This window comes from Oryza sativa, chromosome 4, assembly GCF_034140825.1.
Source record: "Oryza sativa Japonica Group chromosome 4, ASM3414082v1".
NCBI classification, from domain to species: domain Eukaryota; kingdom Viridiplantae; phylum Streptophyta; class Magnoliopsida; order Poales; family Poaceae; genus Oryza; species Oryza sativa.
In genome coordinates this window covers 29,417,987-29,445,671 of record NC_089038.1, presented here as the reverse complement: position 1 = coordinate 29,445,671, position 27,685 = coordinate 29,417,987, and the positions used below count along the sequence as shown (strand labels likewise).

Here is a 27,685-nt window from a genome sequence, read left to right as displayed (position 1 = left end):
TTATTTTTGCAAATACTCCATCTGTCCAGCATAGCGAGTTCGGAACTTCCTGTCTTCCAGGTTTGGAAGTTCCGGTCTGGTGAAAGATTTTCCTAAAGTGTTGTCCGGAAGTTCCTGTCTTCCAGATCCTGAACTTCCTGTCTAGTTTCCAGTTCAAAATTGTGAGTAACGGCTAAATGACATCACCTAGCCGTTATACGTAAGCAGCTCGTTTCCAGCTCATTTCTTGGCCATTCCACTTTCACTTTTCGTCCCTAGAGCTATTGCTAGCCTCTCCCAAGTGTTTCTTGCCTTCTCCACTCAATCTTGAGCCTAATTCTTGTGAGAAAGAGAGATTGAGAGTGAGAGAAGAAGATTTGGAGATGTGTGAAGACTAGGATCTTGGGTGAGCACTTGGATATCTCGTGGGCTGTCATCTCGGTGCTTATTACTCTTGGAGATGATCTCTTAGATGGTTAGGTGTCGCCCGCGAGAATCCGTTGCATATATTGGATGTCCCGGGTAAGTTTGTGAAGGATCTCCTCTCCTCCGAAAGGGAACGAGGTAAGTTAATGAAGTTCTTGTGCTGAGATTCTAGAGGTTTTCCAAGTAGAGCAACCTACACTTGTGGTGAATTTATAGAAGTAGGTTGAGTTGGATCTTGGTGGTCACTCAATTCTAGAAATTTGCCTAGGGGTGTTTGGGGTTGAAGGCTGTGGATTTCCTCTGGGGTTTTTGCACAACTGAGGCAAGGGGTTAATTGAGACCCAGCTCTTTGGAGCTCCTCAACGGAGAGTAGGATCGCAAGATCCGAACTTCGGGAAAAAAATCGCTCTTGTCTCTTTCTATGATGTTTCTGTGGATGATTCTGTGATCTATCTTCTGCTTAGAATACCTGTGCATCATCTTGTGAAGATTGGCTTAGTCTCCTGTTTCAAAATTTGAATTTCGTCTTTGTTCCGTTACCCGGAAGTTCCTGTCCTAAGAACACAGGAAGTTCCGGGCCTGGCAGACCGGAAGTTATGGTGTTCCTTACCAGAAAGTTCCGGGTCTGCTTGAATTTTACCGCTGTGATTTATTTTTGAGTTTTCAGGGACAGCCTATTCACCCCCCCCCCTCTAGGCTTCATCAGCACGTTCAATAGGTTGAATATCAATTGAACTGGGCTAATTCTAAGGCCTCAAGAATTGTACTATTTGATAGTTACTGCAAAGTGCTGAGAGAAAGTGGACTTCTATATGATTATGTGCTTCGCAATATTTGATCTACTACTTTAATTGCAAACAAACTCTAAAGCATATTTAGACTAGCAAATAGCAAGTACCTGGAATGAAACATATATGGCTATCTTAGTGTAAACAACTTACAAATATGCCTAGTCTTGATAGCCATATATGAAACTATCAAGAAGTTTACAATGGCAACCTGTTTTATTTGTTATAACCTAGTTGCATTTCTTGGTAGATATGCCAAGAAGGTTCTATTAGTCTTGAAATGTTGCACTTTTTATCTAGGTATACTGCACTTTCTTGTATTAAATATTGTATGGTTTCTAACTCCTGAATCTATCCAACAAAATAGCATGCCATCTCAGTTCTTTAGGATTTCAATACTTCTGAATATTAATGCAACTTTTCTTTCCATTATTCTGAGCAGTGACCTCGGGTTTTTTCTCATTCACCCCCTCCCCCCTACGTCCAATTTAGTTTCATATGCAACACTCTGACACAAGCAAATATTCATACAGGATTAGCATAGGAAAGTTTTCAGTGACGGCCATCTCCCTGGATGATTATCTTCCAATGCGAAGTAGTGAAGTGAAAAACCGGTAATCTTCTTCTTTTGTTCTTTGATTTATTTATGTGATCATAGAATTCGGTAGAAATTAAGATGCCCTGTAAGATGCTTCTTCCAATTCCCACTTGCCAGTTAGAACTTCACATGTCCAAATCCCCTTCCAATAGATCTTTCACTATTAAGTCTTGAAATCATTTATTGCTCCTTCCGAATTTACACGGTATAACATGGCAGCACTTTGCTTCTGAATTTACAAAGATTATATGGATAGCATCCGTCTAAAGTAGGGCAAGCTATCTTAAAATGTGGTAAGACCATTGGGAAAATGCACTAGCATAGAGTACTAGTATTCTCAATTAGCTTTGATTTAACTTCACCTATTCTTTATACAGATCAAACTCATAAGGAGCATTAATGGATCACATAATAACTCAATGTCAATCCCAAATTTCAAATAAACCTATACCTTCCCCTTCTTCCCATAAGAACTTTAAGCGGAGACATGATGGCATCTACTTGACCTTTTCTTGACCAAAATCTTTTATGTGGAAAAAAATGAGAAAAAAAAACAAAAACCTCATCATGGAAAAATTGGCTAAACCTTACAATTTTAGGTTACAGTGGCTCAACATATAAAGGTTACCAAGTACATGTAATAATCGATGCAATAATTGGAGTTCCCTTCCACTTCCGAGAAAAATCTAGCGTCAGAGCTATTCGAGAAAAATCTAGCGCCAGAGCTCTAGCACACGCGCAATTGCGTTCTTCGTTGGGCTTTCCATCTTTGTTGGGCTTTTCATGAGCCTGATTATATGGACCGAAAAATCTAGCGCCATAGCTATAGCACACGCGCAATTGCGTTCTTCGTTAGGCTTTCCATCTTTGTTGGGCTCTTCGTGAGCCTGATTATATGGACCGAAAAATCTAGCGCCATAGCTATAGCACACGCGCAATTGCGTTTTTCGTTAGGCTTTCCATCTTTGTTGGGCTCTTTGTAAGCCTGATTATATGGACCAATCCGCAGGATTGTCCAAACTGGGTCGGCGTCACTGTGGCCCACAAATCCACAAAGGATTGACCCATACACCTCTAGCAGCACCGCGCCGCCGCCCCCAACCCCTTCCAGGTTGCTCAAAGCCCCTATGGTCTTGCCGCTCTCCTCTGCCTCTGCGCCCGAGAGGTGGCCGCCGAAGTATTTGGCCAGGTTCTGGCAGTCGTTCTTGCCTTACGAGTTGTACGATGATTCTTGGCGACCGCTATGATTTGATTTGTGATCTCCTTGTCTACCTAAATTTGTTTATTGTTTTTGCAGTCTTTTTGTTAAAACAAGTGTTCATCATATTTAATATTTAGCTTCTCTCTTAAAACTAGTAGTAACATGTATTGATGCATAAGTCTATATGACTAATTGATTATTTGCTTTGCAATATTAAATCTACTACTTTAATTTCGGGGACAAACTCTAAAGCCTATTTAGTCTAGCAAATAGTTGTAAGCCCGGAATGAAACTTATTTGACTATCTTAGTGTAAAGAACTTTAAATGAATGGAAGTATACTCTAGAGTAGAAGTTTGCAATCGCGACCTATTTTATTTGTTACTTGAAAATCGATGTGCCGTTGGCACGCTTACTAGTCAGTCTATATATATACTTATCATTCAAAAATACTGCATTATAAAATTGATGTGCTCACTAATTTAATATATATACACACATACTTTTTTCTTATTAGAAATTTTAGAATTTTCATAAAATATTTTAGAAAGAAAATTGTAAATCATTATTTTAGTTTTTTTCATGCTAATTTCAGATTTACTTATATTATAGGATTAGTACCGAGTAGACGCATTATATTTAAAAAAGGAAAATGAATATAAATTTATTGTTTTAGATTTTTTTTTCTTAATAATTTTCTCCGCCCCAAAATAAACTAACTCCTACCTTTTTACCTAACACCAATCCGCAAATCGAGAAATTTTATTACTTCAATACCCCTCACCTACTTATCAACCAATATAACTTTCACATTAAATAAGGGTGTTATAGTCTTTTGCTTTTATCCTTAAAGTTTTATTAGGATGCTAGGGTTTGAATCTTTTAGGGAGTCATAGAGTAGTACCGAATAGACATAGTATATTTATAGAAGGCAAAGGAGTAGAAGTTCGTCTAATTGGAAAGAAAAGATAGTTTTGGAAGCCTCTATAATTCATGTGATATTTTTCTCTAGATTTTTCCTCGCGTATGATTGTTTGGTGTTTTTTTCTTTAGTATAAATTTATGATTTTTCTTCAAAGTAAAAGGCGCCACGTGGACCAATCGAAAGCTAGCAAAAGAGCCCGCTTTAGATTATTGGATTGGACTTAAATTCTATAATCCAATGTAATGTACATACATATGTGTATATAACTTTTTAATCGAGTACTTATAAGATTTGTGTATGTATTTATTTATTTATGGTATCTGTATATAAAAGAAACGAGAGGAACCTATGCAAGGAAGACGAGATGAGGCACAGGGTTTGAGTCGGGGTTGTCATGTGACTCGCATCCGCGAACACACTACCACTCGTCTTGTTTTCTTCTCCATTAAGCTTCACCGTTTAATAGATCGTAACCATACAGATACCCATAATTTGATCGAACGACCGTGAATTTTCGGATGACGTGGCGGTAAGCTCTCTAACACGCTGGCCTTGAAGAGGACCATGACATGTGTGGCCCAAATCTACATTACACATACGATTTTTTTTTCAACTTAGTGGCATTTTATGATGGTGCATTTCAAATTTGGCTTGAGAAATTTCAAATTTTTATCGCAAATTTAAGCCAAATAGAGATAATAGTGCTAGAAAATAAGCGAGCTCGTTGGCGCGCTATTTTCATAGCCCGTGTGTAATCTTATTGTTGAAATTTTACTAAACCATACCAGAGTCAATGTGCCTCTAATGTTATAAAATTTGATTATTAAAAATATAGTTCGTCAAAATTAGCACCTTAAAGTCAAAAATGTATTTTATGAAGGCAATGAGTATTTTAATGGTATATTATATTTACATGTGTTTTATGATAGTTTAAAATATCAATTTCTCAATACCTACTTTTTTTAAGAAAATAATTTTAATTCATTTGTTTGTGTTCTCGAATAATTATGACGAACTTGGTTTTATTTATCATCCATTAGCTAGACATGTTTTCATAGTTTTCTTCTTTTTTTCACAACATAAATAAATCAGGTCTCTTATTGGGACATATAATGCGTGCACTTAACTATTACAATCACAGCATACAGATATTTTCATGCCTTTCTAAAAAAAATTTCTTGCCCCCAACATTGAAAAATATTACTATTATCATACATAATTTTTTTTATTCGATGTTCTTTAACAATTGTACATATAAGTCAAATTTTCAATGAGCAGCTCACATAAGCTAGCTTAATAGCTATGATAGTATATATGTTAATACATGGAAACAAGTAATCAAGTTACGACATGGGGTTTCAGTTACACAGACATGTAATGGTTCTAATGATCAGGTGGATTAATTCCCTTGAAGCTGCAGCCACAGGAAGTCTCTCGATGTTTCATTTTTTTCACTCACACGTCATTTTTTTTACCTCATATATAGCTCCAGTTAATCTTCATATCCAACCCTGCCGCGTGGTCCAATCCAAATCCGGCAAAACGGCTGGCTTGAGATTAGTTGATTGATAACATACTTGCATTTCTTGGTAGGTATTCCAAGAAGGTTCTATTAGTCTTGGTTTGTTGCACTTTGTTTTTCTTTTCTTGGTATGTTGCTCTTTCTTTTATTAAAGATAATAGTTCTATTAGTCTTGGTTTGTTGCACTTTGTTTTTCTTTTCTTGGTATGTTGCTCTTTCTTTTATTAAAGATAATATGCTTTCTAATTCCTGAATCTATCCAACAAGATACATTGCCAGCCATCTCAATTCTTTACAGTTTCAATACTTCTGAAGATTTATGCAACTTTTCTTTCCATCGTTTTAAGGAGTGACCTCGGGTTTTTGCTCATTCATCCTCCCTCCATTCAATTTAGTTTCATATGCAACACTCTGACACAGACAAATATTCATACAGGATTAGCAGAGGAAAGTTTTCAGTGACGGCCATCTCCCTGGATGATTATCTTCCAATGCGAAGTAGTGAAGTGAAAAATCGGTAATCTTCTTATTTCGGAAGGAAATACCGAGTTCATTGTTTTATTTGTGTGATCATAGAATTCGGTAGAAATTAAGATGCCCTGTAAGATGCTTTTTCCAATTCCCACTTGTCAGTTAGAACTTCACATGTCCAAATCCCCTTCCAGTAGATCTTTTACTATCAGGTCTTGAAATCATTTATTGCTCCTTCTGAATTTACACAGTAACATCGCAGCACTAAGTTGCTTCATACCATGTACCAAATTGCTCTTGCTTATAGCCATATTTGTGTGTGTACCCCCGGTCGCCTGTAACGGTGTAAGCTGGATATATAAGACATGCTTGATGTGTATTATCAATTTCAGGTCTTACAGGAATAACCATTTACCCAATAAAGAAACACAAGATTTTCTTGTTATTGTCAACTTTGAGAAATGAAATAATCATGTACAATCTTGTTGTTGGTAAATAGTAACTCCAATTTGTGCCTGGTAAATATATAACTTAACAATCATCTGGATCTGATTGCTTAAACTCAAGTATTTGATTTTTATGACTTTGATACCTATCAGCTGGTCAGCTCTGATCTTCCTGTTTCTGAGCCACAGGACATCAACAGGTGATATCACTAGCCTCAGAGTAATAACAGCGGTTAAAACCCCTTATCTGCCGGATGGAAGATTTGATCTTGAAGCATATGATTCGCTGATAAACATGCAGATAGAAGGTGGTGCTGAAGGTGTAATAGTGGGAGGAACAACAGGAGAGGGCCACCTGATGAGCTGGGATGAACACATCATGCTTATTGGGCATACAGTTAACTGCTTTGGCACTAAAATTAAAGTGGTCGGCAACACAGGAAGTAACTCAACAAGGGAGGCTATTCACGCAACTGAGCAGGGATTCGCTGTAGGTATGCACGCGGCTCTCCACATCAATCCTTACTACGGGAAGACCTCCGTCGAAGGGTTGATCTCCCATTTTGAGGCTGTTCTCCCAATGGGTCCAACCATCATTTACAATGTGCCATCCAGGACTGGCCAGGATATTCCTCCTGCTGTTATTGAGGCGGTTTCAAGTTTTTCAAACATGGCAGGTGTCAAAGAATGTGTTGGACATGAGAGGGTTAAGTGCTATACTGACAAAGGTATAACCATATGGAGTGGTAATGATGATGAATGCCATGATTCTAGGTGGAAATATGGTGCCACTGGAGTCATTTCTGTAGCCAGCAACCTTATTCCCGGTCTCATGCGTAAGCTCATGTACGAAGGGGAGAATACAGCGCTCAATGATAAGCTACTTCCTCTGATGAAATGGTTGTTTTGCCAGCCTAATCCGATTGCGCTCAACACCGCCCTGGCTCAGCTTGGAGTGGCAAGGCCCGTTTTCAGATTACCTTATGTACCTCTCCCCCTTGAAAAGAGGGTTGAGTTCGTCCGAATTGTCGAATCCATTGGACGGGAAAATTTTGTGGGTCAGAAAGAAGCAAGGGTTCTTGATGATGATGATTTTGTGTTGATCAGTAGGTATTAATATAATAAATAGTGTGTGCTTAGACGAACATATTGTCGCGGTATGATAATCTGCCGTATGGCTTTTAGACATTTCATTACATGATGCGTGATTGGTTTTATATGTGATGGTAATCGATCTAACTTATATGTCGTGTACATCATCTTCCTTGTTCGTGAATGTTATTCCCTGTGGCTATATCCTGACCATTTATACATGCATCATCAATTCCTGGTTCTGATTTCTGAGTTGCGCTTCATTCTGTTTTCTCCTCTTCTTCCTTGTCCGCCGAGTTGCTCTTGGTGATGGACGACACGAGCGAGAGCGGCGCCTGCTTCGCCCATCGCTTGATGTCGTACACCCTCTTGCCGGCCTTCCTCCCTTTGCCGTGCGGCTTGAACGCGCCGTTCTGCCTGTCCTTGGTGATGGCGATGGCCAGGTCGTTGGGGAACAGCGACCTCCAGACGAACGCGTGCAGGAGCGTCGACACGAGCAGCAGCGACACCATCGTCGTCGACATGAGGGAGAGGCTCAGCGCGAGCGCCCTGCTGGTGAAGCACGGCTCCGCCTCCGCGTACTTGACGGTGGCCAGCGACGCCGTCGTCATCGGGAACGTGTACGACCACCACGCGATCGAGAACCTGCAATGGGAGCGGTCAGTCGCCGCGGCGCGAGTGTTGGCGTGGTTAGCAGAGCAGGTGTGTGGTTGTGCTCACCGGAAGCCGCGGAAGAAGTTGATGCGAACGACGAGGGACATGTACAGGAAGAGCGCCATGAAGAAGAAGGTGCGCGCCACGGCGTCGAAGCTGCCGTAGATCGCCGCCCACGCGAGGCTCGCCGCCGACGGCGTGGCGATGAACATGGAGTACACCGGGTGGAGCTCCTTGGGCAGCGCCTCGTTGGTCGGCAGCCGCTGGTACAGCGTGACGAACACCACGATGTAGTGCGCGACGCCGATGGCCCAGAGGAACTTGCCGGCCTCCGCCCAACCGACCCTCGCCGCCAGGATGGCCCCGACGAAGTTGCCCACCACCGAGAGGTGGGACGACGGGTTGGCCACCTTGCACAGCCTCCGCTTGCCGCCGGAGAGCCACTGCCCGTAGATCTTGAGCTCGAGCCCGAACAGCGGCGCGACGAACGCGCACCAGACGGCCGGGTGCAACCTCTCCGGCGCCACGGCGCGCGGCAGGCCGATGGTGAGGAACATGGCGGCGATCGACGGCGCGAAGAAGAAGTTGACGCGCACCGGGTGGAAGTACTCGCGGCGGATGGCCTCGAAGTAGAAGACGCACTTGAGCGCGTAGGTGACGGACACGGCGACGAGCACGGCGAGCGCGAGCAGCCACAGCGCGACGTTGATCATCGGCGTGACGTGCAGGAACCTCATCGCCGGGCTCGCCGCCAGCGCGCCCCACAGGATGGCCTGGCTGCCGAGCCCCAAGCAGACACCGAAGCAGCCGACCGGAAACCGCAGCAAGAACGGCCACACCTCGTCCTTCGGCAGCAGGATGTCCTCGTAGTCCTACAAGAACAGCACAGCTAGCTCAACATGATTCTTGCATGGAATAATCAGCTTGACGTGTTCACCATGTATGCGAGGAAGAATTTCTACTTACGCGGACTTCGTCGAGCTCTGGGCCGCGGAGCGCGGCGAAGTACCGGCCGGCGGGGACGCTCTTGTTGAGAGGGTCCTCGCCGCCCTGCCTGCCGACGGAGGGGCCCTCGACGTGCGGCGGCAGCTCGAGGTCGGGCTCCCTGATCCTCGACGGCAGCAGCGAGTTCTGCTTGCTCAGCGTCGACTTCGTCCGGAACATGCTGAAGTCTCCCCTGCGTGCCGCGCCGTCGCCGGCGGCGGCCTGGCCGAGGGCGCCGGTGTGGTTGAGCACCCCGAGGCTCTTGCCGCTGCGCGGGAGCGCACGCTGCTGCCCCCGGCCGCCGTTCTTGCCCACCTTGTCCATGCCCAGCACCGTCACGCCGCTGCCGAGGGAGACCTGCCGGCTGAACGCCCGCTGCATCGGCGGCGGCCTCCGCTCGCCGCGGATGTTGATCGGCCCGCTCATCGCCGACTGCCTCGCGTCCTCGGGCTGCGCCTGCGCCGCGCGGATGTCCACCGTGTGGTGGCCGCCCGTCGACGACGACGACGAGGACGGCTTGGCTGCCATCCTGCCGCTTGATAGTTGATACTACGTACGTGAGCTCCCAAGAACTAAGATGGTAGAGGCCAATATAAGCTCCGATCGGTGGCAAGCGGGTTATTTTAGCCCGCTTATCTCACTTCTAGTTTATTTTTTCTTTTAAATTTTGTATCAGCATGTGAAAAATAAATTAGCAAATGGGTTTTTATGCGGGTAGTTTCCACTACCCACTTGCATCCCTAGGTGGGAGCTTTCACGTGTGGCGTCGCGGCGTGCGTGCATGGAGAGGCATTAGGCGGCGGAAGCCATTGCTGTCCAGGTGGTTGGTCGATGTGAAGGAGATGGATTGCTAGCCATGCCTTTTGCTCCAGAGGAAGAAATCAATGGCGCGAGGTCACGAGATGAGGAATCCATTGGGTGTGCGGTGTGCCCCGTCGTCGTGTAGGTCATGAAATCCGCACAAAAGCTGTGGTTTTCCTAAGCATATGATCTGTGAAAGGAAGAGGCCGTCAACAGCCGAAGGCTGCCTGCTTGCTGTTCGAGGTTGGCATTTTGGCAAAAAAAAAGATGATCACGGGGGGACTATGAAACTCTGACTCGGCATGAAAAAGGACAGCTTAAGATTAAACATGAGGTCTAGATTAGCTCCAACTAGTACCAGAAAGAGGCAAAGAGCGATTCTCACTTTGGCTCAATGAATGTGTTTCTTTTAGTTTTAAACTGTTGCAAACCCACGGAACTAAAAAGATTGCCAGTACCCAGGAAGTGCTGGATACATGTATCATCCAGGAACCACAAACAATATCCCTCGGAATTTGGAAATTTGTAACAAGATTCGGATTAGCTAAAGATTAAGCAAGACTGGTAGATAGACCTGTTATTGAATCTCATGCATAAGAAAAACAGGTGAAAGGTATAATTAAATCTCATGTCTCTCGTCATACAATTTCCTGATTTCCTCAATCATCTTCCAGCATTTCTGAATGAAGATGCATACATGTGGTGCTGCAGTACTTGTAATTGTACCTGTGGAATGGTACTTTGCCGACCAAGGAAGAAAAACAGCACGAACAAGAAGTATCGTCTGCCGCGGCTGCTCTCTGTGGGGGATGTTCTGCTGCTGCTGTCCCTGATGTGCTACTTGATTGTGCCGCCAGAGCCGCAAATCTTCTTTCGGCTGCGGCTGCTCTTTTCTCTCTTTCCTCGGCGAGTTTCCTTTGTCGTTCCTCCTAATTAACAGTATAAAAAGGTATAAATGTCATAATATATTCGTCTACTTGAAAACCACTCCAAGTGTAATATTGTTGCCATAATGCTACATATAACACACCTCTTTCGAAAGTGCCGTAGGCTGGGGCAGCTGATGCTTTTGTTTCAGGCCTGGCATAGAAGCAGTTGCATTGGCCATTTGACCAGCTGAAGTGCCTCTTACATTAGATTGGGTCCTTTGGGACTGTGATGCTTGTGCCTACAATGTATAAGGATCATGTGCCATGAATAAGAAACTGTATAGATGTCTCAAAGATGGTTTAATCCAACTAGTTATAAGTAATATTTGCCAATCAATGAAAGTGGTATTTAAGTGGACTAAACACCATCAAGTATAGCACATTCAATGCAACAAGTGCATGTACCTTTCAACGGTTATCACCAAAAAAAACAGGATATTGCATCCATGTGCAACCGAAGATCTATTCCACATATGTGATCAGATTGACTAGTCTTACAGCGAAAATGAGATCAGCACTAACCTTTTCTTTTTCTTTCTCCTTTTCCTTTTCTCTTGCTTTCTTCAATTTCTTCAGTTCCTTTGCTCTTGCCTTCTTCTTGGCATCCTTCTCTGCCTACAACACAATGCATGCCAACTAACACAGTCAGGGCATTCACTCAAACAGATCACAAGTAGCAGCTCCTAAAGGGCAATGAAAGAGAAAACATAAACCATTATTCAGGGGACATAAAACTCACCTGCTTTGCAGCTTGTGATTCTTCCATTTCCTTTGTTAGTGCACTAGGCACATCAGCCGCATGCCAATCCCATTTGTCTAGGTTGAGTGCCATAAATCTTCTGAATGTATTTCTAACTTCTTTGTCCGAAGCCAGCAAGTAAGGTGTTTTTCCTCTTGCATCTTTAATACAAGGATCCAAACCCTGCTCAAGCAACTCCAGTGTTTGCTGAGCATTGCCAGACTTTGCTGCTTCGTGAAGAGGCGTTGTTTCATTATTAGATGGATGTATGGATGTCCCTTCGTGCTTATTTGGCAAGTCCAAACTTAAGGACGAGACAGAAATAGATTCCTCAGAATCCATAATTTTTTTCTGCTTTGCCTCTTTACTTTGTTCAAAACTTGTCACATCCTCTACATGGGGTTCATCCGTACTCAAGCATTCCATCTCATAACAGAGCTGTGTTAGGTTAGTATATAACCGTTTTGCTTCCTTCAAGGTGGGCCGATGAACAGTCAATGGGATTGGACGAATATCACAAGCCTGCAATACCGACTGAGTCTTATCCCCATCAAAGAGCATTTGACGGTTCTTTGACGGAGCATACATAAAGACACAGACACAAAGGTCAAAGTATGACTTCCAAGAAGCTATTAATTCTTGAATTTCCTGCAACAACATTAACCAATGGGAAACATGAACCAGTTTAGATATTATTTGTAGTCTGCTTGTTAATATATGCTATATTTGAGTTCAGAAATAAATGTATTAGTTTCCGATGAACAGGAACGTAAAGGACATTTGCTTCGGAACGTATGGTACCTTTTTCAATGCCGCTTCATTATAACGGCGAAGAGATGAGCCTGCTGAATGTGCAACCTTCCCAGTAGCATCTTTCCCAGACTGCCTCTTTCCAGCCTTTGCCCTTACAACATACCTAAAATATAAATGGACAACAATTGTCGATACTTATTACCAATATAAACCTTGTATTCATTAAAAAAGTCAAGACATTGTATGATGATGTGAGATACTGAGATTGTATGGTTCTTTACAATGTACAGAGAATACAGAAAAATCACCATAGTGTTATCTACGAAAACATTACAGCTAATAACAATGTATAATTATAAATAAAAGTTGAAACAGACAACCTTGTTTACCTATGAAATGTTTTATGGGCTATGACTGAGTTTCCATCAAAAACACATCCAGCAAAATGTCCACCACTTGTTAGTAGAATGATCCTCAAACGTGATGCATCACGAGGCTCAGATGTCAAATTCTTCACTCTATTTAGCATTTCATCCTCTTGTACAAATGGTGTAGATCCATGACTTTCTGTCTGACCAGACTTGCTATTGAAAACTGGCTCTTCATGTTCTTTCAACAGTATGCATCTCCAGATAGAAACTGTGTCACCAGAATGACAGCGAAAATAAAGTTTCTTCCTGAATTCTCCCTTGTCTTTGGCTGAGAGACCACGATCTGATGCAGGCCCATTTTCAAGTTCATCCTCTGATCCAGATACACTAGATACCTCCAAATCATCGAACAGAGAATCGGGATCTGCTTTGTCTAAGTCATCTTCCTTGATAATAGTTTTACCAGCAATGCTCAGCTTGACCTAAAAGAATGCCAAAAAAAGAGATGCAAGAGGATCAGTAAGATGTGACATAATGATCCATGTGCATGCCTGGTGAATGAATAGTGCCGAGAGGCCGAGGCCCATGAGCCCAATCCCTGGTGAATGAATAGTGCCTCGTGATACTGTAGCACAGCTGGGGATAAGATGTCGGTTAGAGTAAAGAGAAGATTAGATGAGTCCTTACTTAGAGGTAAAGTTATTCCATCTATATAAGGATGGAGTGTGCCTATTATCGTTAAGCAATGAAAATCAATTAGTCTAATCTCTTGCCCTAATGTTCTTCTCCCCAACCTAAGTCTACATCCCTTCTCCAAGAGCCGACGTCATCCGGCTATCTTTCCCAGCGGTGGCTATCCCGTCATGGCCTCAGGTCATGACAAAGACGAACAGGAGTAGATTATCCCCTATGAAATAGCTATGTGCTTATGTTCTAGCAGAAAACATCACCATGTGCCTAAATTTTCCATGTCAAGTTTGTGGATACCAATAGACCAGATCATGGTATCCGATTACTAGAGAAAGAATGTAAACTATTAGAGATTTTTTGCCATCTCGGATTTAAAATTCTTAATTATCTTCCTACCAAGCTTAGAATTCAAGCCTTGAATTCATTACCTCTTTTTTGTAGGTATAATAAAATAAACATCTTGCTGGAGTTAGTAAAGCTTCCTTAGATTAAGGAGCCTCCCTAGCAATGTTAAATTCATCCTTAGGACCTGTTTTACTGATAGTATCAACGTTTTGGGATCCAGTGCCATGGCAATTTATATCAAGTTTCCTGCTATCAGGCTCGTGTCGTACGGTGGTTCATCTCCAATAACAAATGAAATCTTGTATGGAACAGAAACTAAATCCATTGTGCAAAAAATATAATTGAGAAATTAATCTACTGAAGTCTGAAGATATCCACCCAGTCACCCAGATCAGAACTAACAAAAGAAAACAGTTTATTATCCTAATGCAAATTAGAGGAGGAGGGTGGGCGGATAGATATACGTTGAGGCGATGGAGATCAGACTTGAAGTGCTCGCGCTGTTCCTGCAGCGACTCGAATTCAGAGGCGCAGGTGTTGCATGTCCACCTCAACCCCGGAGCCTCCGACGGCTGCGATAGAGGCGGGGCCGCCGCCGGCCGGATGGACTCGGACGGTTCCGCCGCAGAGGGGGCCGAGGAAGGGTGGGATCCGAGGAGGGAAGAAGAATCGAAGAAGTCCGCGGGGAGGTCGAAGAGCGAGCGAGGAGGCCTGCTCTCCGGCGAGGCCGCCGCCATCTGGTAGGAGGAGGAGGAGGCGGCGGCGGCGGAGGGGGTTTCCGGCGTTTCGTGGCGAGGTGTGCGGTATGTGAGGAGCCGGGTTCGCTTCGGTCTTCCAGAGGCAACTGCGCGCGCCGTTGGATCAGAAATCTGACGTCGGAGAGACAACACCTGTGTATAAACCAATTTTTGGCCCATTGTATTTGTACAGTACTCTCCAGTTAGACACTCCTACTCCCACAGTCCTACTCCAATCACCAGGGTTCACCAAATGTTAACCAGCCAAAAACTGGGTTTAGAGGTTCTCCAAAACTGTTTAAAAATCAGTGACCCCCGATAAAATCGGCAAACTTTTGTTAAAAAAATTTAATTCAGTTTGGTCTTTTTGAACGATTGAAAAAGAGTGCTTTCTGTTCTCGAACCAAACCAGGAAGTCTGGTTTTCGTTAAAACCAGTATGTTTTCATTGGTTTTGTAAACCCTTGATACTACTCCAAAGACATAGTAGTTCTTTTCCAAAGAAATCAATTGCAAATTATTCTTTCATCGTGATTAAGATACCGATGTGGTATCCCTTCATTTCTCGGATGTGTTGTACTTTCTCTGGCCACAAATAAATATCTTTTTGACAACGACATGGTCAACAATGCGGCTATAGGTATTACTAGCTAGAATTCAGACCAGGTGTAGTTAGACTTATAACTGCAAGTTAACAACTGCAGGTAAATATGGCCATCCCTTTTTCTCATAAATGGTTTAGATTTATTGCTACAGCAATCACATGAACAGTACTCTGTGCTATAGTATTTTTCTACAGTACCATGACCGTTCATACACTCTGTGCTACAGTATTTTTGCTACAGTGTCATGAACAGTACTACGAACGATTTATACCGTCCAGTTTACATCTAAAAATGCGCACTGCTACTGCTTATGTTGCAGCCGCTATTTGTAACTGCAGCTGATCCAAATCCAGCTAGCTAATACTCAGTGAGCTGGTGCATGAATTTGTATGAAGCAAATCAATAATCTGATCAAATGCCTATAATCTAGCAGGTGGAATGAACATGAACCATCAAGATTGATCTATCGCTCAATTCCTTTATTACGTGGAATCGAATCATACATGTAGCAAATGATTTTACTGGACCGTCATGAACCGGATCCGATTCCAGGCCGCAGCAGCAACGAGCCACTCCGCTCCTCTGCAACCTGCGGCCCATACGGAGTCAGCGCGGCCGCAACAACTGCTGCTGGAGACGGCACCGGCGAGGCGGCGACCGGTCTCTTGAGCAGGGCCAACCACTCCTCGCTGCACGCCTGGAATCCAGATCCGGTGCAGTCATAGAAGAGATTGCAAGTTTAGCAGTTGGAACCATTTTTCATCATTAGATCAAGGCAATCAACGGCTGAAACAAATGCTACAGTTATTTTAAACAGTAATTGCTATAGTACCTGCTACAGGAAGGAACTTTTCACTGTTATTTGTGAACAGTATCAAGGAAAGATCTAGGACGTTAATTTATAATTCAATGGTGTCTTTAGGACTGCATAAGTTGCAGTAGCCACTGCATGTGATCCCAATCCGCACGCCTGCACCACACTGGACCGAACCCCTCTGCCCCGGCATATGAGACCGGACAGTGCGTACCGTACTTCCGACCACGCTCCACAGGTTCGACAGGCACACGCAGGAACCAGCACTAGGTAGCCGGGGGCCACGCCCACCACCGCACCGGGGCGCGCCTCCCACCACCCAACCAAACAAAAACACCTCGGCTGCCACACGCACAGGCACACACAGAGGCAGCGGTAGCAAACTGTCAAACTAGCAATGCGTGACGATGCATTGGGAACAAACCGAGGCGTGATTACGAGAAAAAGGTTACAGACAGTGCACCGGCATAATCCTCGGAGATAACAATGAGATCAAGTAGCGCGCGTGGTGCCGGTGGTGGTGTGGGCGAGGAGCACTTTGCTGGCGGAGGAGAAACCGAGGTGCGACAGCGATGGCGCGCTGGTGGCGAGGGTGGCGACGGTGTGGAGTGCCGGCCGGACCGGGAGATATGTGGGAGCGACTGCTGCAGAGGCTTCCATAGGCTTTCTTGAACGGCCGCGGCCACGGTGGACGTGCCGCTCGCAATACTTGTGCCCCGGCACCACGTCGCGCGAGCACCGCCACTTCTTGCCGTCCGTGCGCCGGCACCGCCCCGGCTCCGGCTCCATGCTGCTCCTGTAGTCGAAGCACAGGCTCCCCAGGCCCGTCACTGCACACGGAATGACCAACGACATTGGCAGCGAAACAAATCAACACAACAAGCAAGAGCATATGCAAACGACGACACGACGAACAAGTGAAGAACAAGCTGAACGAATACAATGGCGCCTTGCTACTAGTAGCATGCGTACGTACGGGAGGGAAAGCTTTGCGGGCCGAACGAGGAGGCGGCGGCGATGCTCTTCCATATGGGCAGCACGAGGTGAACCGGCACAGGCGCGCCGGCGGCGAAGTAGCGGTAGATGAGCACCTGCTGCTCCAGCTCCTGCCGCTGCATGAACGTCAGCGCCGACGGCGGCCGCGCCTCCCGCACGGTGGCCGCAGACGCTTCCGCGTCGCTCCCACTGCTGTCGCTGCCGCTGCCGCCCAGACCGAGACCCAGCCCAAGAACCAGCGGCGACGGCGCTGCCATCGTCACCACGCCTGCGTGCATGCCCAAACGACGCCACCAAAAGCTAATGAGTTGGTCGAAACAGCAATGCACGAATCATATATGAAGAGCGCGCGGCACGTCTCTTACCGTCGGTTGGATCGGTGCCGGAGAGACGAGGAAGCTTGGACGGCGGCGGCGGCGGCAAGTAGACTTGCCTTCCCTCGGCCAACATATCTGTGGAGTTCAGTCTTCACTCTTCAGTGTAAGCTGCAGGTTTGAATACACTGATGCTAGTGATGAAAATGCAGCGTGCAGGTCGTTGGGATAAGGAAGGGATGGGATATGTTGAGTGTCGACGTTGTCGCTGCTTATCGGTGTCAGTGGGACACCGGACACATACTCCTGCGGCTGCTTGAATACTGTTCATTTAACGATTCCGAAGGGATGCAGTAACTGAAGGCCTGCTGCCTGCATGCCTACAGGGCTGAGGTGAGGACCAAATGAAATATTGTGCACATTGACCACGGTAGCCGGAGCTGACGCAAGTAAAATCTTTCAGCTTGAATGGGCTGTTTTATTCGGTTGCACATTTTGAGTCCTAGGGTTCGGATGAAATATCCGGATGCTGTTTGATTGGGCTGTGCACAGAAACGGCCAACCCGGCCTGAGTCGACATGCCATGTGTTCCTTCATGTAGGAGCACTCCCTCCATCTTGCGTCGGTACTCGGTACGACGTGAACTCGCCGATGCGTCGTAAACTCGTAATGCAAAGGCAGCTAGCAAAGAGCATGAGCATCCCAGGCGATGAGACGGCGTACGGCGTCCCACTCCATCCGGCAAAACCAACGCGAGGCGCGAACGCACCCCCGCGAGCGCATCCCCCGCTAGTACGTACGAGTACGACCACAGCGTACTCCAGATCGTGCATGTAGGCGTGCATGTAGGCGTCGTACGTAACGTATGTGGCGCGTGTACGCATGTGTCACGAGAACTCCAGATCTGTACGAGCGCCTGCCTGTGAGATGAGATGTAACATGTATGGGACCGTGCTCGGTCAACAAAAACACGTCCCACGCCACCCCGGCCCGGCCCTGTACGCTTCCTGCCAGGCTGCCATGGCAGATTCCCCACGGTACTTGTCTCTACTGTACATCGCAGCACCGGATGGGGCAATGGTACGAGTACGACGACTTGCGACGTGCTGGCCGTCATCACCGGCGCCGGCTGGGGCAAGTGCGGAGGCGGCGAATGCAACCAGGAAGTAGTAGGAACGAGTGGAGGCTACCGCCTGCAGTTCCCACATGCCCACCTGGTCTCCTCTCAACGATCTTTTTTTGCGGGGAACATGTTAACCATATTCATTGTTCGAACTCCTGTAAAAATAAAAATAAAAACTAGAGGCGCACAAACTAAATAAGGCTCTGAAATTAGAGGTGACACTCCGAACCCTCCAACGCACGGACCAGTGCCCTGCAGTACATATTGAGAGTTTGGCCCATGACTAGATGACACACTTGGAACAAGTCTAATTTTCCTTCCTCCTGTTGCCTATGGTTGAATCGTCTCCCTCAATTGTAAAACAGGGTATAATACATCCTCCATATTTGAAAACCAGTGCAAATCGATTTCTTCAGTGGTTTTGAAAGAGTCCTACGTGAGCCCACATATCGGCGAAAAGATAAATAACAACCATGTATGTCAATCATCCTAATCTCTTTTCCTTTTTCCTCGCCTCTCTCTCCTCTCTCTCTCTTCCATGAGACGACAACGCATGGGCACTGTCCTCGACTGGAACTACCTCCGCGGCTCCGCCACTACACCTTCTCTTCGGCAGCGGGATACGGCCTCTCCTGCGCCGTCGTCACCGCTCGCCTCCTCACTGCTATGGCGAAGGTCTCGTGGCTGCATTCCGCCATCAACACTGCACCATGGTTGTGCCACAATTGCGGATTTAAGGGGTGTCCGCAACACGGCCCCGCAGCTTCTCAACGGTCTCCTTGTTGCCTTCTCCGAGTAGGTAGATGACTTGACATGGTACTCATGTGTCATAAACATTGAAATTGTAGAAATGTTCGGTCGATGGAGATTTGTGTTGTGGTTTAGGGGCCTTTACGATAGGTGGTGATGGATGTGAAGTGGGAAGCGGAGCCGCGGAGGGAGCTCCTGAAGGATTGCCTCAAGGTGGAAGCCAAGGACTCGGAGGGTTTGCTTGTCGTTGCCAAAGATCTCTTATCTGGGTCCGCTAGGACTTCTTCACGCCACAACGAACTTTGAGCCACAGAGCCGCGCGAGTGTGAGGCAGGGGAGGGACCGACGGGCGGGAGGACGCGGTTGTGAGCAATTCAACATAATACTTGAACCAAAAATAAAGATTGCAAATCATGACAATGTAAACGTAAACCATAGAAATATTATTCTCGACCATATGGATACGCAGAATAAACATGCTATAGGTGTAAACCATAGAAACAAGCATGTCTAATTTACTTGCGCATATAAACAGAATCAACATAAAAGGAAGATAAGAGGAGAATAACATAGGTTGATGCAATAGTGGTTGCAATGGTAGCAGAAGGAGAATCATTGTTGTTCCCTCCGTTGCCTTTGCTGTTCTCGCCACCCACCATGATGAAGAGGATGTAGTCAATGTTGTCGTACTCAAGCACAAACAAGCAGTTGCACGATGCGCTCCCAAAAGCCTGGTTCGCCTCCTCCTCTCGATGCAATATCAAGGAGGCATATTCTCCCAGCGAGTGTGCACGTACTCGTCGGGATGGGATCACCATAGCAGCAATAGAAATGGAAGTGGATGAAAAAGGAGTGCATTCTCTCACGTGGGAGATCGAATCAATTCTCCTTTTATAGGAGAAAAGGAAGACGAGGGGGAAAGGATTCATTGAAGATACGGAATTGCTAAAGCTCTGTCGACAGAAAATCCAACCTCAAATCTTGCAAATTTTGGATCACTGGATGTGCTTCACGATTCGTGCTCTTCTTCTCAACTCCGGCGACCACCTCTTCTTCTCTGGCGCCGGCGAACCTAAACTCCGGTAGAGGGCCGACGAATTAGGGTCCCGGGGTGGGGTGGGGTGGGGTGGGGGTAGGAGGGGAAGGGGGAGGGGGAAGAGGGGGGAGTCCGCCGGCTTTAGAGGGATAGCCGTGAGAGGCGGCAGTCCGGCGGTGGGCCGCGGATCGGGCGGGCGGCGAGGCGGCAGCGGCGCCGCCGAAGCCGCGGGGCTGGAGGATGGCGGCGGGCCGGTGTAGGCGGCGGGGGCAAAGCGGAAAGAGTGGTAGGAGGAGGCGGCCGGTGGTGGCGCCCCGTCGCCGGCGACGGGGAAGACGACGGACAACTCGCCGCCGCCAGCTTGAGGCAAAGGAGAGGAGAGGGAGGGGGCCGGCCGGGGGGGCCTCGCCGACACCGTTGACACCCTTTGGCCAGCCAGCGAGGCCGGGCGAAGGCGCGCTGGGGCGGCGGCGGTGGTGGCGGAGGCGGGTGGAAGCGCTAAGGAGCGGCGGCGGCGTGAGGAATCAGGAGAGGAGAGAGGATTTTTAGGGTTTGGTTGCCTACACGAATCTTAAAGCAATCGGGTGGTCCAAAATTTGCAAGATTTTTGAGGGGGTTTTCTGTCAAATAATTTATAGACAGTCCCTTGAAGATAACCGATTGCCATCAACCAGCCATCCATCATCCTTTACGGGTGTGTTTGGTTTGGGGACCAAGTGGGATGGGTTAGACCATCCCAGTTTTTTAGGATGGGATGATTCCAGTTGTGTGTTTGGTTCGTGGTATGGGATGGTTATAGTTTTTTGTTTGGTAGAAGGGATTGAGGTGGGATGGGATGGACAGTGTTTCACGTACCGTTAGGTCCGTTTGCTCCTAGCGGCTAGGTTGGAGCGAGTGGTGAGAATGGGGACGGAGGAGCTCGTCGGTGCGAGCGGAGGAGAGGCGGAGGCGGGCGCGGACGAGCGGCGGCGGTCACGGAGACGAGGCGATGCGCGGACGAGTGGCGGTGGCCGGTCACGGACGAGGCGATGCGAGGCGTAGACGAGCGGCGGCCGGTCCTGGAGGTGACGAGGCGTGGACAAGCAACAACGGCCAGTCGCGGAGGCGGATGCGGACGAGGCGGCGGCGGTCGCGGAGACGAGGCGATGCGCGGACGAGTGGCGGCAGCCGGTCGTGGACGAGGCGATGCGAGGCATAGACGAGCGGCAGCCAGTCCCGGAGGCGACGAGGCGCGGACGAGCAACAACGGTCGATCGCGGACGAGACGACGGTCGGTCACGGAGGCGGATGCGGACGAGGCGGCAGCGGTCGCGGATGTGGCGGCGGCAGTCACGGAGGTGAAGGGAGCAGGCGGAGGAAGACGGAGCAGCGCCGGGGGTGGGAGCAGGCGGAGGAGGGACGGGCGGGCGGCCATGGCGGCGCCGCGGCGGAGCCGAGCGAGAGGCTGCGGGAGCTGACGACGAGCGGCGGCGGTCGGTCGCGGAGGCGGTTGCGGACGAGGCGACGGCCGGTCGTGGAGGCGGAGGTCGGACGCGGACGAGGCAGTGGCGGTCGCGGAGGTCGAGGGAGCAGGCGGAGGAGGACGGAGCAGCGCTGAGGAAGGGAGCAGGCGGAGAAGGGACGGGCGGCCATGGCGGCACCGCAGCGGAGCCGAGCAGGAGGCTGCGGGAGCTGACGCCGTTCTCTCCGTCGAAGTGGGATGGATTGGTCTGGCCGATTTTAGCGGACCGTTTCGTCCCGGATCTGAGAGGAATATTCCTCTCCAGGGACCATCCCATCCCACTCACCTCTCAACCAAACACCCCTAAAAGTGGGTTCATCCCATCCCATCCCATCTCATCATATCCTTGCAACCAAACACTACCTACTATACCACCATGAAACAACCATCAATTTGATATAATCAACATTAGCTACCATTTGATTAATTATTGATTAATCATTGGATTAATTCTCAAAAAACTCTTCATCTTTACCATTGAGTTACGATAACTCATAAGAAGATGGATACACATAACTCCGCGCATAATGAGCCTTGGATTTATTTGATTTAATCGATATAAATAGATCAACCACCCAATTAAATCTAATGATTAGATGTCGCGACATCCCTCTCTGATGTCAGGCTTGTCTCCACGGCGTCACCACCGAGAAACATCATAAGAATGGCAGTGGCACTATGGGTGGCGTGTGGGAAAGGAGCTTGCCAGCCGGCTACAGTGCGCACATGGGAGAACCTGGCTGGCTTCATCACGCGTATAGATGGCCAAAAGGCCCGAGGCCCGACGGCCCGGCCCAAGCACGGCACGGCCCGTGCCGGTCCGGCCCGACCACCGGGCCATGCCTGGGCCTCTCCGCCGGCACGTTGGGCGGACACGGCACGGCCGGGCCGGCACGGCACGATGGGCCGCATGCTAGGCCCGACACATAAACAATAGGGAGTAAAAATAGACATATTATATGCCATGCTCGAAAGAATAGGGATGTAAAATAGACTTATTTTACCTATATATATGTCAGCCCAAAGAGGAGGGATGAAAAATAGATTTATTTTCAATATATATATGTCACAGCCCAAAGTGGAGGGACGGAAAATAGACTTATTTTCGCTATATTATGTCACAGCCCAAAGAGGAGGGACGAAAACTAGACTTATTTAAAAAAAAGGCTCGATGGGCCACCCGCGCCTTCAGGCCGGCCCGACGGCTGGTGGGCCGTGCCTAGGCGGGAGGCGCAGCCCATGGGCCGGCACGAAGTGCCGATCGGGCCATGCCTGGGCCGTGCTGTGTCGGGCGGGCCTTTTGGCCATCTATAATCACATGTGAGAGAAGCTCGTCGGCCAGCGGCGCATACGGGGAAAACTTGGCCGGCTTCAACGCGCACGGAAGGAGAAGCTCGTCGGCTGGCCGCCCCCACGATGCTAGATGCTGCCGTCGCCTAGCGTGCGTGAGAGAGAAAGAACTAGAAAGCGAGAGTGGGGAGAGAGGTGAGGAAAAAAAATGTGATTAGGATGACTGACATGTGGGGTTGTTTATTTTTTTTCTCGCTGACATGTCGATCCTATCACATAGTACGAAACTGCTTATGAAACCATGAAGGAGTCCATTTGTACCTGTTTGTAAAGATGAGGGAGATGATTCAACCCGTGGCAATAGAGGAGGGAGGTAAAATAGACTTATTCCGACACACTTGGATGGCAGGAGCCCATTTCCTGGACAGCGCACGATGCGTGATACAGAAATGGACCAACTAAACAAGTCGCACGTAGACGAGATGTTTTTTTCCGTTTTACCACCGACAGCCGAGTAGCCGATGGCCCCGCAAAGTCCCGTCCCGTATCCCGCTCGGTCGCTCCCACCGACAATCGGATGGTCCTACCAGACACTCGTCGATCGTCACTATTCACTGGTCAGCGGTATCCGTGCCTGCAGTCCTGCAGAAATTTGTTTTCGGCTTCCTTTGACTCCTTGCACTGTATGGATGATTATGGATATATGGTGATGTAAACTGGAAACTGGACCTTGGTAACTCTCCAGACCACGGATATTGGATATCTCAAAGATCTCCAGTACACCATCTCTCTTCTTTTCTATCCAATCTCACAGACTCAAGCCCGGCCTGACATGGATATTGGACCGTATTTAATCGGGCCCAGCTAGGGCCTCATGGTTTGCCCTATAGCTTATAAACTTTAAAACTTGATTTTAAATTTAATTCTTTTTCAATATAGTTTTTTTTTCAACTTTGGCTTTTCAATCACTGAGAACATATATATAAAAGTTTTACTCACATACCATTTTTCTAATCGCTAATAAGCCGTTATGACTTATAATAAGACTAGACCAACCGATTGGGAACCTATAGGGATGGCAATTCCCCCCGCGGGGCCGGGTCCCCTGCGGGGACCCGCCCCTACGGGGGCGGGGGCGGGTGGATTTTCTGACCCACGGGGAGTCGGGGCCGGGGCCCCGCAATTGTGCGGGTAAGGGGGCGGGGGAGGTATTTCACCCGCGGGTAACCCGCGGGGCCCCGAGGGGTGCATATTAGACTTTTAAATCTAGTGCCAACCCTAAACACTACCGCAAAATGTAATATGGCCCATTAGGCCCGTGAAAACCCTAACCTGATGCCCACCACATCGCTCCTCAGTCCTCACTCCCAGCCGCCGACACCAATGCCCCCAGGCCCCAGCGCTGTGCGCGTGCGCCCCTCCCTAGCAGGCGGCAGCGGCAGCACGACCCTCCCCTCCGGTCGCCCTCTCCCCCGTCCTATCCCCTCCTTTCCCCTCTCTTCCGGCGGTGGAAAGGCACGGCGGCACGGCGGCCACGCACAGGCACGGCAGCACGGCGACGGTGCACAGGCATGGCGGCCACGCACAGGCGCGTCGGCACGGCGGCCACGCATCGCCGCAGAGGTGTGACGGCGGCGCACCGGCGCAGCACGCAAGCTGAGAGCTTCTCTGAGACGCACGTCAAGAGAAGGATTTAGAAACTCTAAGAGGTATTTCTTGATTTATATTTCTGTGGTTCTTCCATCCCTAATTTCCGATCTAATGCCATCCCTAATTAGAACATGATTTAGAGTGAATTGTTGTGGATCAGTGGTTGAACTTGTGGTGAATTGTTTTTGCTGAATTTTGATGATGCTATTCAGTATTCAAGTGAAGTGTTCATGCTATTTTTGGTCTAAATCGATGGAGTTGCTAATCACTGCGGGGCCCCGGTCGGGTTGCGGGGCCCCGCAGGGGTCGGGGGCGGGGGATGATTTCCACCCGCATGTCCACTCGGGGCCGGGGGCGGGTGGAGAGTTCGGGGGTCGGGGGCGGGGCCGTTACAGCCCAACCCGCCCCCGCCCCGCCCCGTTGCCATCCCTAGGAACCTAGACATGTTGTTCTTAATAACTACTCTCTCCGTTTTATAATGTAAGACTTTCTAGTATTATTCATATTCATATGAATGTTAATAAATCTAGACATATATACATATCTAAATTTATTGACATCTATATGAATACGGGCAATGTTAGAAATACTTACATTATGAAACGGAGGAAGTATATCACGAATAGACATCTCATGAAATATATTGCCTATATAGTGGAATCACATAATTATTGTTTTAATTATTTGCAAAACAACTATATTGATTGTACGAATTGAATCTTATCCTTTGGAACGCAAGAATTAAATGTCACAATATATGCAATCCCACAAGAACTAAAAACACCGGAATTTTTTCGAATATGGGTAGTTTGGATATTCGGTACATTATCTATGATATATATATATATATATATATATATATATATATATATATATATATATATATATATATATATATATATATATATATATATATATATATATATATATATATATATATATATATATATATATATATATATATTATAATAGAATTGAGAAGATAGAAAAAGAAGAGAGATGGTGTACTGGAGGTCTCAAAAGAGAAAAAGGTCATGAGATTTTTTTTTGAAGATAATAGAACATAATCTCGGCCTTTGCTCAAAGAGTTACAACCAATTATTACACCAATGCAACAAAAACTCACACCTGAATAAATAAAAGCACACACAAACTAATAAAAACTCTCACATCATAACAAGATCACCAAAATTATTGAATTGTACTTGTGAATCTCCATCCAAAGTTAGCGAACAGTTGCATAACCATTGACTTAAGATTACGACATGCAGCTTTCACTGACTTGATTTCTTCATCGCACTTTAGTAGTTAAGCTCAGGACTGGAGCCAGTATGTTGCTCTGAAAAGAACCAGCATATAGGACATAGATGGTGATTTATCAAAAACCATATCATTTCTACACAACCATATAGCCCAACATATAGCGGATGCTCCAACAAGAATAAATTTGGTAGATTTTTTATCAACCCCCACAAGCCAATTCTCAAAAATATGAGATATACTATAATGAGTATATAAACCAGTAGTAAACTGTAGAACTCTCCAAAGAAATTTTGTACAGTAACACTCCACGAATAAATGTTGAATAGTCTTATTTCGAAGGCCATGAGATTTGAGCTCATGTTTTAGATCCTCCAAAAAAAAGTGAAGGAAAAAATGGTTCCTATGGAAAATTTTCTGTTCATAGTTTTAAATTCTACAAATTATCTATTAAGATACCTTACTGTGAATGAGCCTGCACTATTCATGATGCCATAAGTTAGCTCTACTCTTTAAGTTATCCTTTGGGGATTCAATTTCTATTGGATTTGGCACTATTATTCATCCATTTGAAATGATGGATTGGAACATAGTAAAAGGAGATCTCTAGTATAATAATAGAGGAAAATTTTCCTTTGCCATTGATTCCATTGCGATAGGAACATCTACTATCTTTTTTCCCCTTTTCTTTGCTAAGATTAATGAAACTGTACATTAACCAAAGTTGAGGATATTTTGACCAACGAAATTTTTATCGTCGTTTTGTAATAATCTCGTGATAACTAAATTCCTACGGTCCAAACTACGCACCTTCTATTTCATGTGTTTTTCAATCATCTATTTATTTACATGTACATTCTTATGTTGGTTACTATGTTTTTTTTTCTATTTGTGTGATTTTTCATTCCCCTTTTGAAAGGAGCCATAAACATTTGTAGCTCAAACTGTGTTCTACGCATAACATAATCATAAATTGTAAGATTCCCTTGGATGGGTTTAGGTCATTCTCTAAGTAACCTTAACCATTAATCTTATTTAATCAAAGGATTTCGGATCTATTTGTACTACTGTAGATCTATTTGTAATACCGCTCTATAAGTTAATGGTAGTAGAAATGTGGATAAATATTATTGTTAAAAAAATGGTGCGGTGGTATAATCATCATTTAGAAGTGACTAAACCCATTTTCTTCTTTTTTTTTTGGGCTTTATCTATAGAATATAAGCAATACCACCGCGATGACCTAGATCGATTCAGACAGAAAATAAAACATAAATGATAAAGTTACCCCAGTAAATTACTAATTAACCCTTAATAATAAATGGTTCGGATTATTTTTCTTATTAGTATAATAATATTAGTAGAGAGTACCAGGTATTTTCGACTAACATCATAAAACAATACTACAACGAAAACAAACCTGTTTAAACTTTCACCATCCTTATTATTGGTATGACTAGTTCAATCCTCTAATTATAGTGCAAAATAAAACGCTGTGCCTCAATTTAATAATTATAGCTTACCAACAAAAACGGGGAGTTAATGTCGTACCAACATAACCTAAATATATGTGGCCATTCTCATAGATACTCTTAGACCATACTACTGGATTTTTAGCATATCGAGTATTCGATTAAAACTCTCAATCATGTGTGGTTAACACAAACGTGTTAGGCATGAAAACACCAGCACTCCATAGTCCACAGCACTGAGCACGCGAGCCAACAAGAGCACCCCACCGCCGCACAGAAAATCATCACAACCATCGAGGCTGCAGCACATGTCCAGGCTTTAGTGCTGCACACTCCAGTACTCCATCCAGCACCTAACCATGGTCACGGCACAAACTCAACTTCTCTTTTTCTTTGAAGACTCAACCCAACACCTGAACCCCTCC

General features: G+C 46.4%; 5 protein-coding genes across 5 annotated transcripts; 1 reads left to right on the top strand and 4 right to left on the bottom strand.

Moving 5' to 3' along the window:
• The first annotated feature begins 5,762 nt into the window (after positions 1-5,762).
• On the top strand, positions 5,763-7,875 carry LOC4336734 (4-hydroxy-tetrahydrodipicolinate synthase 1, chloroplastic). The gene is made up of 2 exons (XM_026024992.2): positions 5,763-5,955; positions 6,545-7,875. The coding sequence occupies exons 1-2, from the start codon at positions 5,840-5,842 to the stop codon at positions 7,470-7,472; spliced, it is 1,044 nt and encodes a 347-aa protein (XP_025880777.1). The 5' UTR covers positions 5,763-5,839; the 3' UTR covers positions 7,473-7,875.
• On the bottom strand, positions 7,492-9,764 carry LOC4336733 (guard cell S-type anion channel SLAC1). Its single transcript, XM_015781405.3, has 3 exons — positions 9,068-9,764; positions 8,168-8,973; positions 7,492-8,092 (listed from the first exon to the last, which is right to left on the bottom strand). The coding sequence occupies exons 1-3, from the start codon at positions 9,611-9,613 to the stop codon at positions 7,708-7,710; spliced, it is 1,737 nt and encodes a 578-aa protein (XP_015636891.1). The 5' UTR covers positions 9,614-9,764; the 3' UTR covers positions 7,492-7,707.
• A 639-nt stretch (positions 9,765-10,403) lies between these two features.
• LOC4336732 (ankyrin repeat and zinc finger domain-containing protein 1) lies at positions 10,404-14,605 on the bottom strand. The gene is made up of 7 exons (NM_001419820.1): positions 14,178-14,605; positions 12,697-13,160; positions 12,356-12,470; positions 11,555-12,202; positions 11,338-11,430; positions 10,917-11,054; positions 10,404-10,815 (listed from the first exon to the last, which is right to left on the bottom strand). The coding sequence occupies exons 1-7, from the start codon at positions 14,448-14,450 to the stop codon at positions 10,546-10,548; spliced, it is 2,001 nt and encodes a 666-aa protein (NP_001406749.1). The 5' UTR covers positions 14,451-14,605; the 3' UTR covers positions 10,404-10,545.
• Positions 14,606-15,842: 1,237 nt separating this feature from the next.
• LOC4336731 (growth-regulating factor 12-like) lies at positions 15,843-17,644 on the bottom strand. The gene is made up of 3 exons (NM_001419819.1): positions 17,230-17,644; positions 16,845-17,132; positions 15,843-16,698 (listed from the first exon to the last, which is right to left on the bottom strand). Exons 1-3 carry the CDS (start codon positions 17,312-17,314, stop codon positions 16,361-16,363), a joined length of 711 nt encoding a protein of 236 aa, NP_001406748.1. The 5' UTR covers positions 17,315-17,644; the 3' UTR covers positions 15,843-16,360.
• Positions 17,645-20,944: 3,300 nt separating this feature from the next.
• LOC136356234 (uncharacterized) lies at positions 20,945-21,865 on the bottom strand. The gene has a single exon (XM_066309835.1). The coding sequence runs from the start codon at positions 21,863-21,865 to the stop codon at positions 20,945-20,947; it is 921 nt and encodes a 306-aa protein (XP_066165932.1).
• Between the last annotated feature and the right edge of the window lie 5,820 nt (positions 21,866-27,685).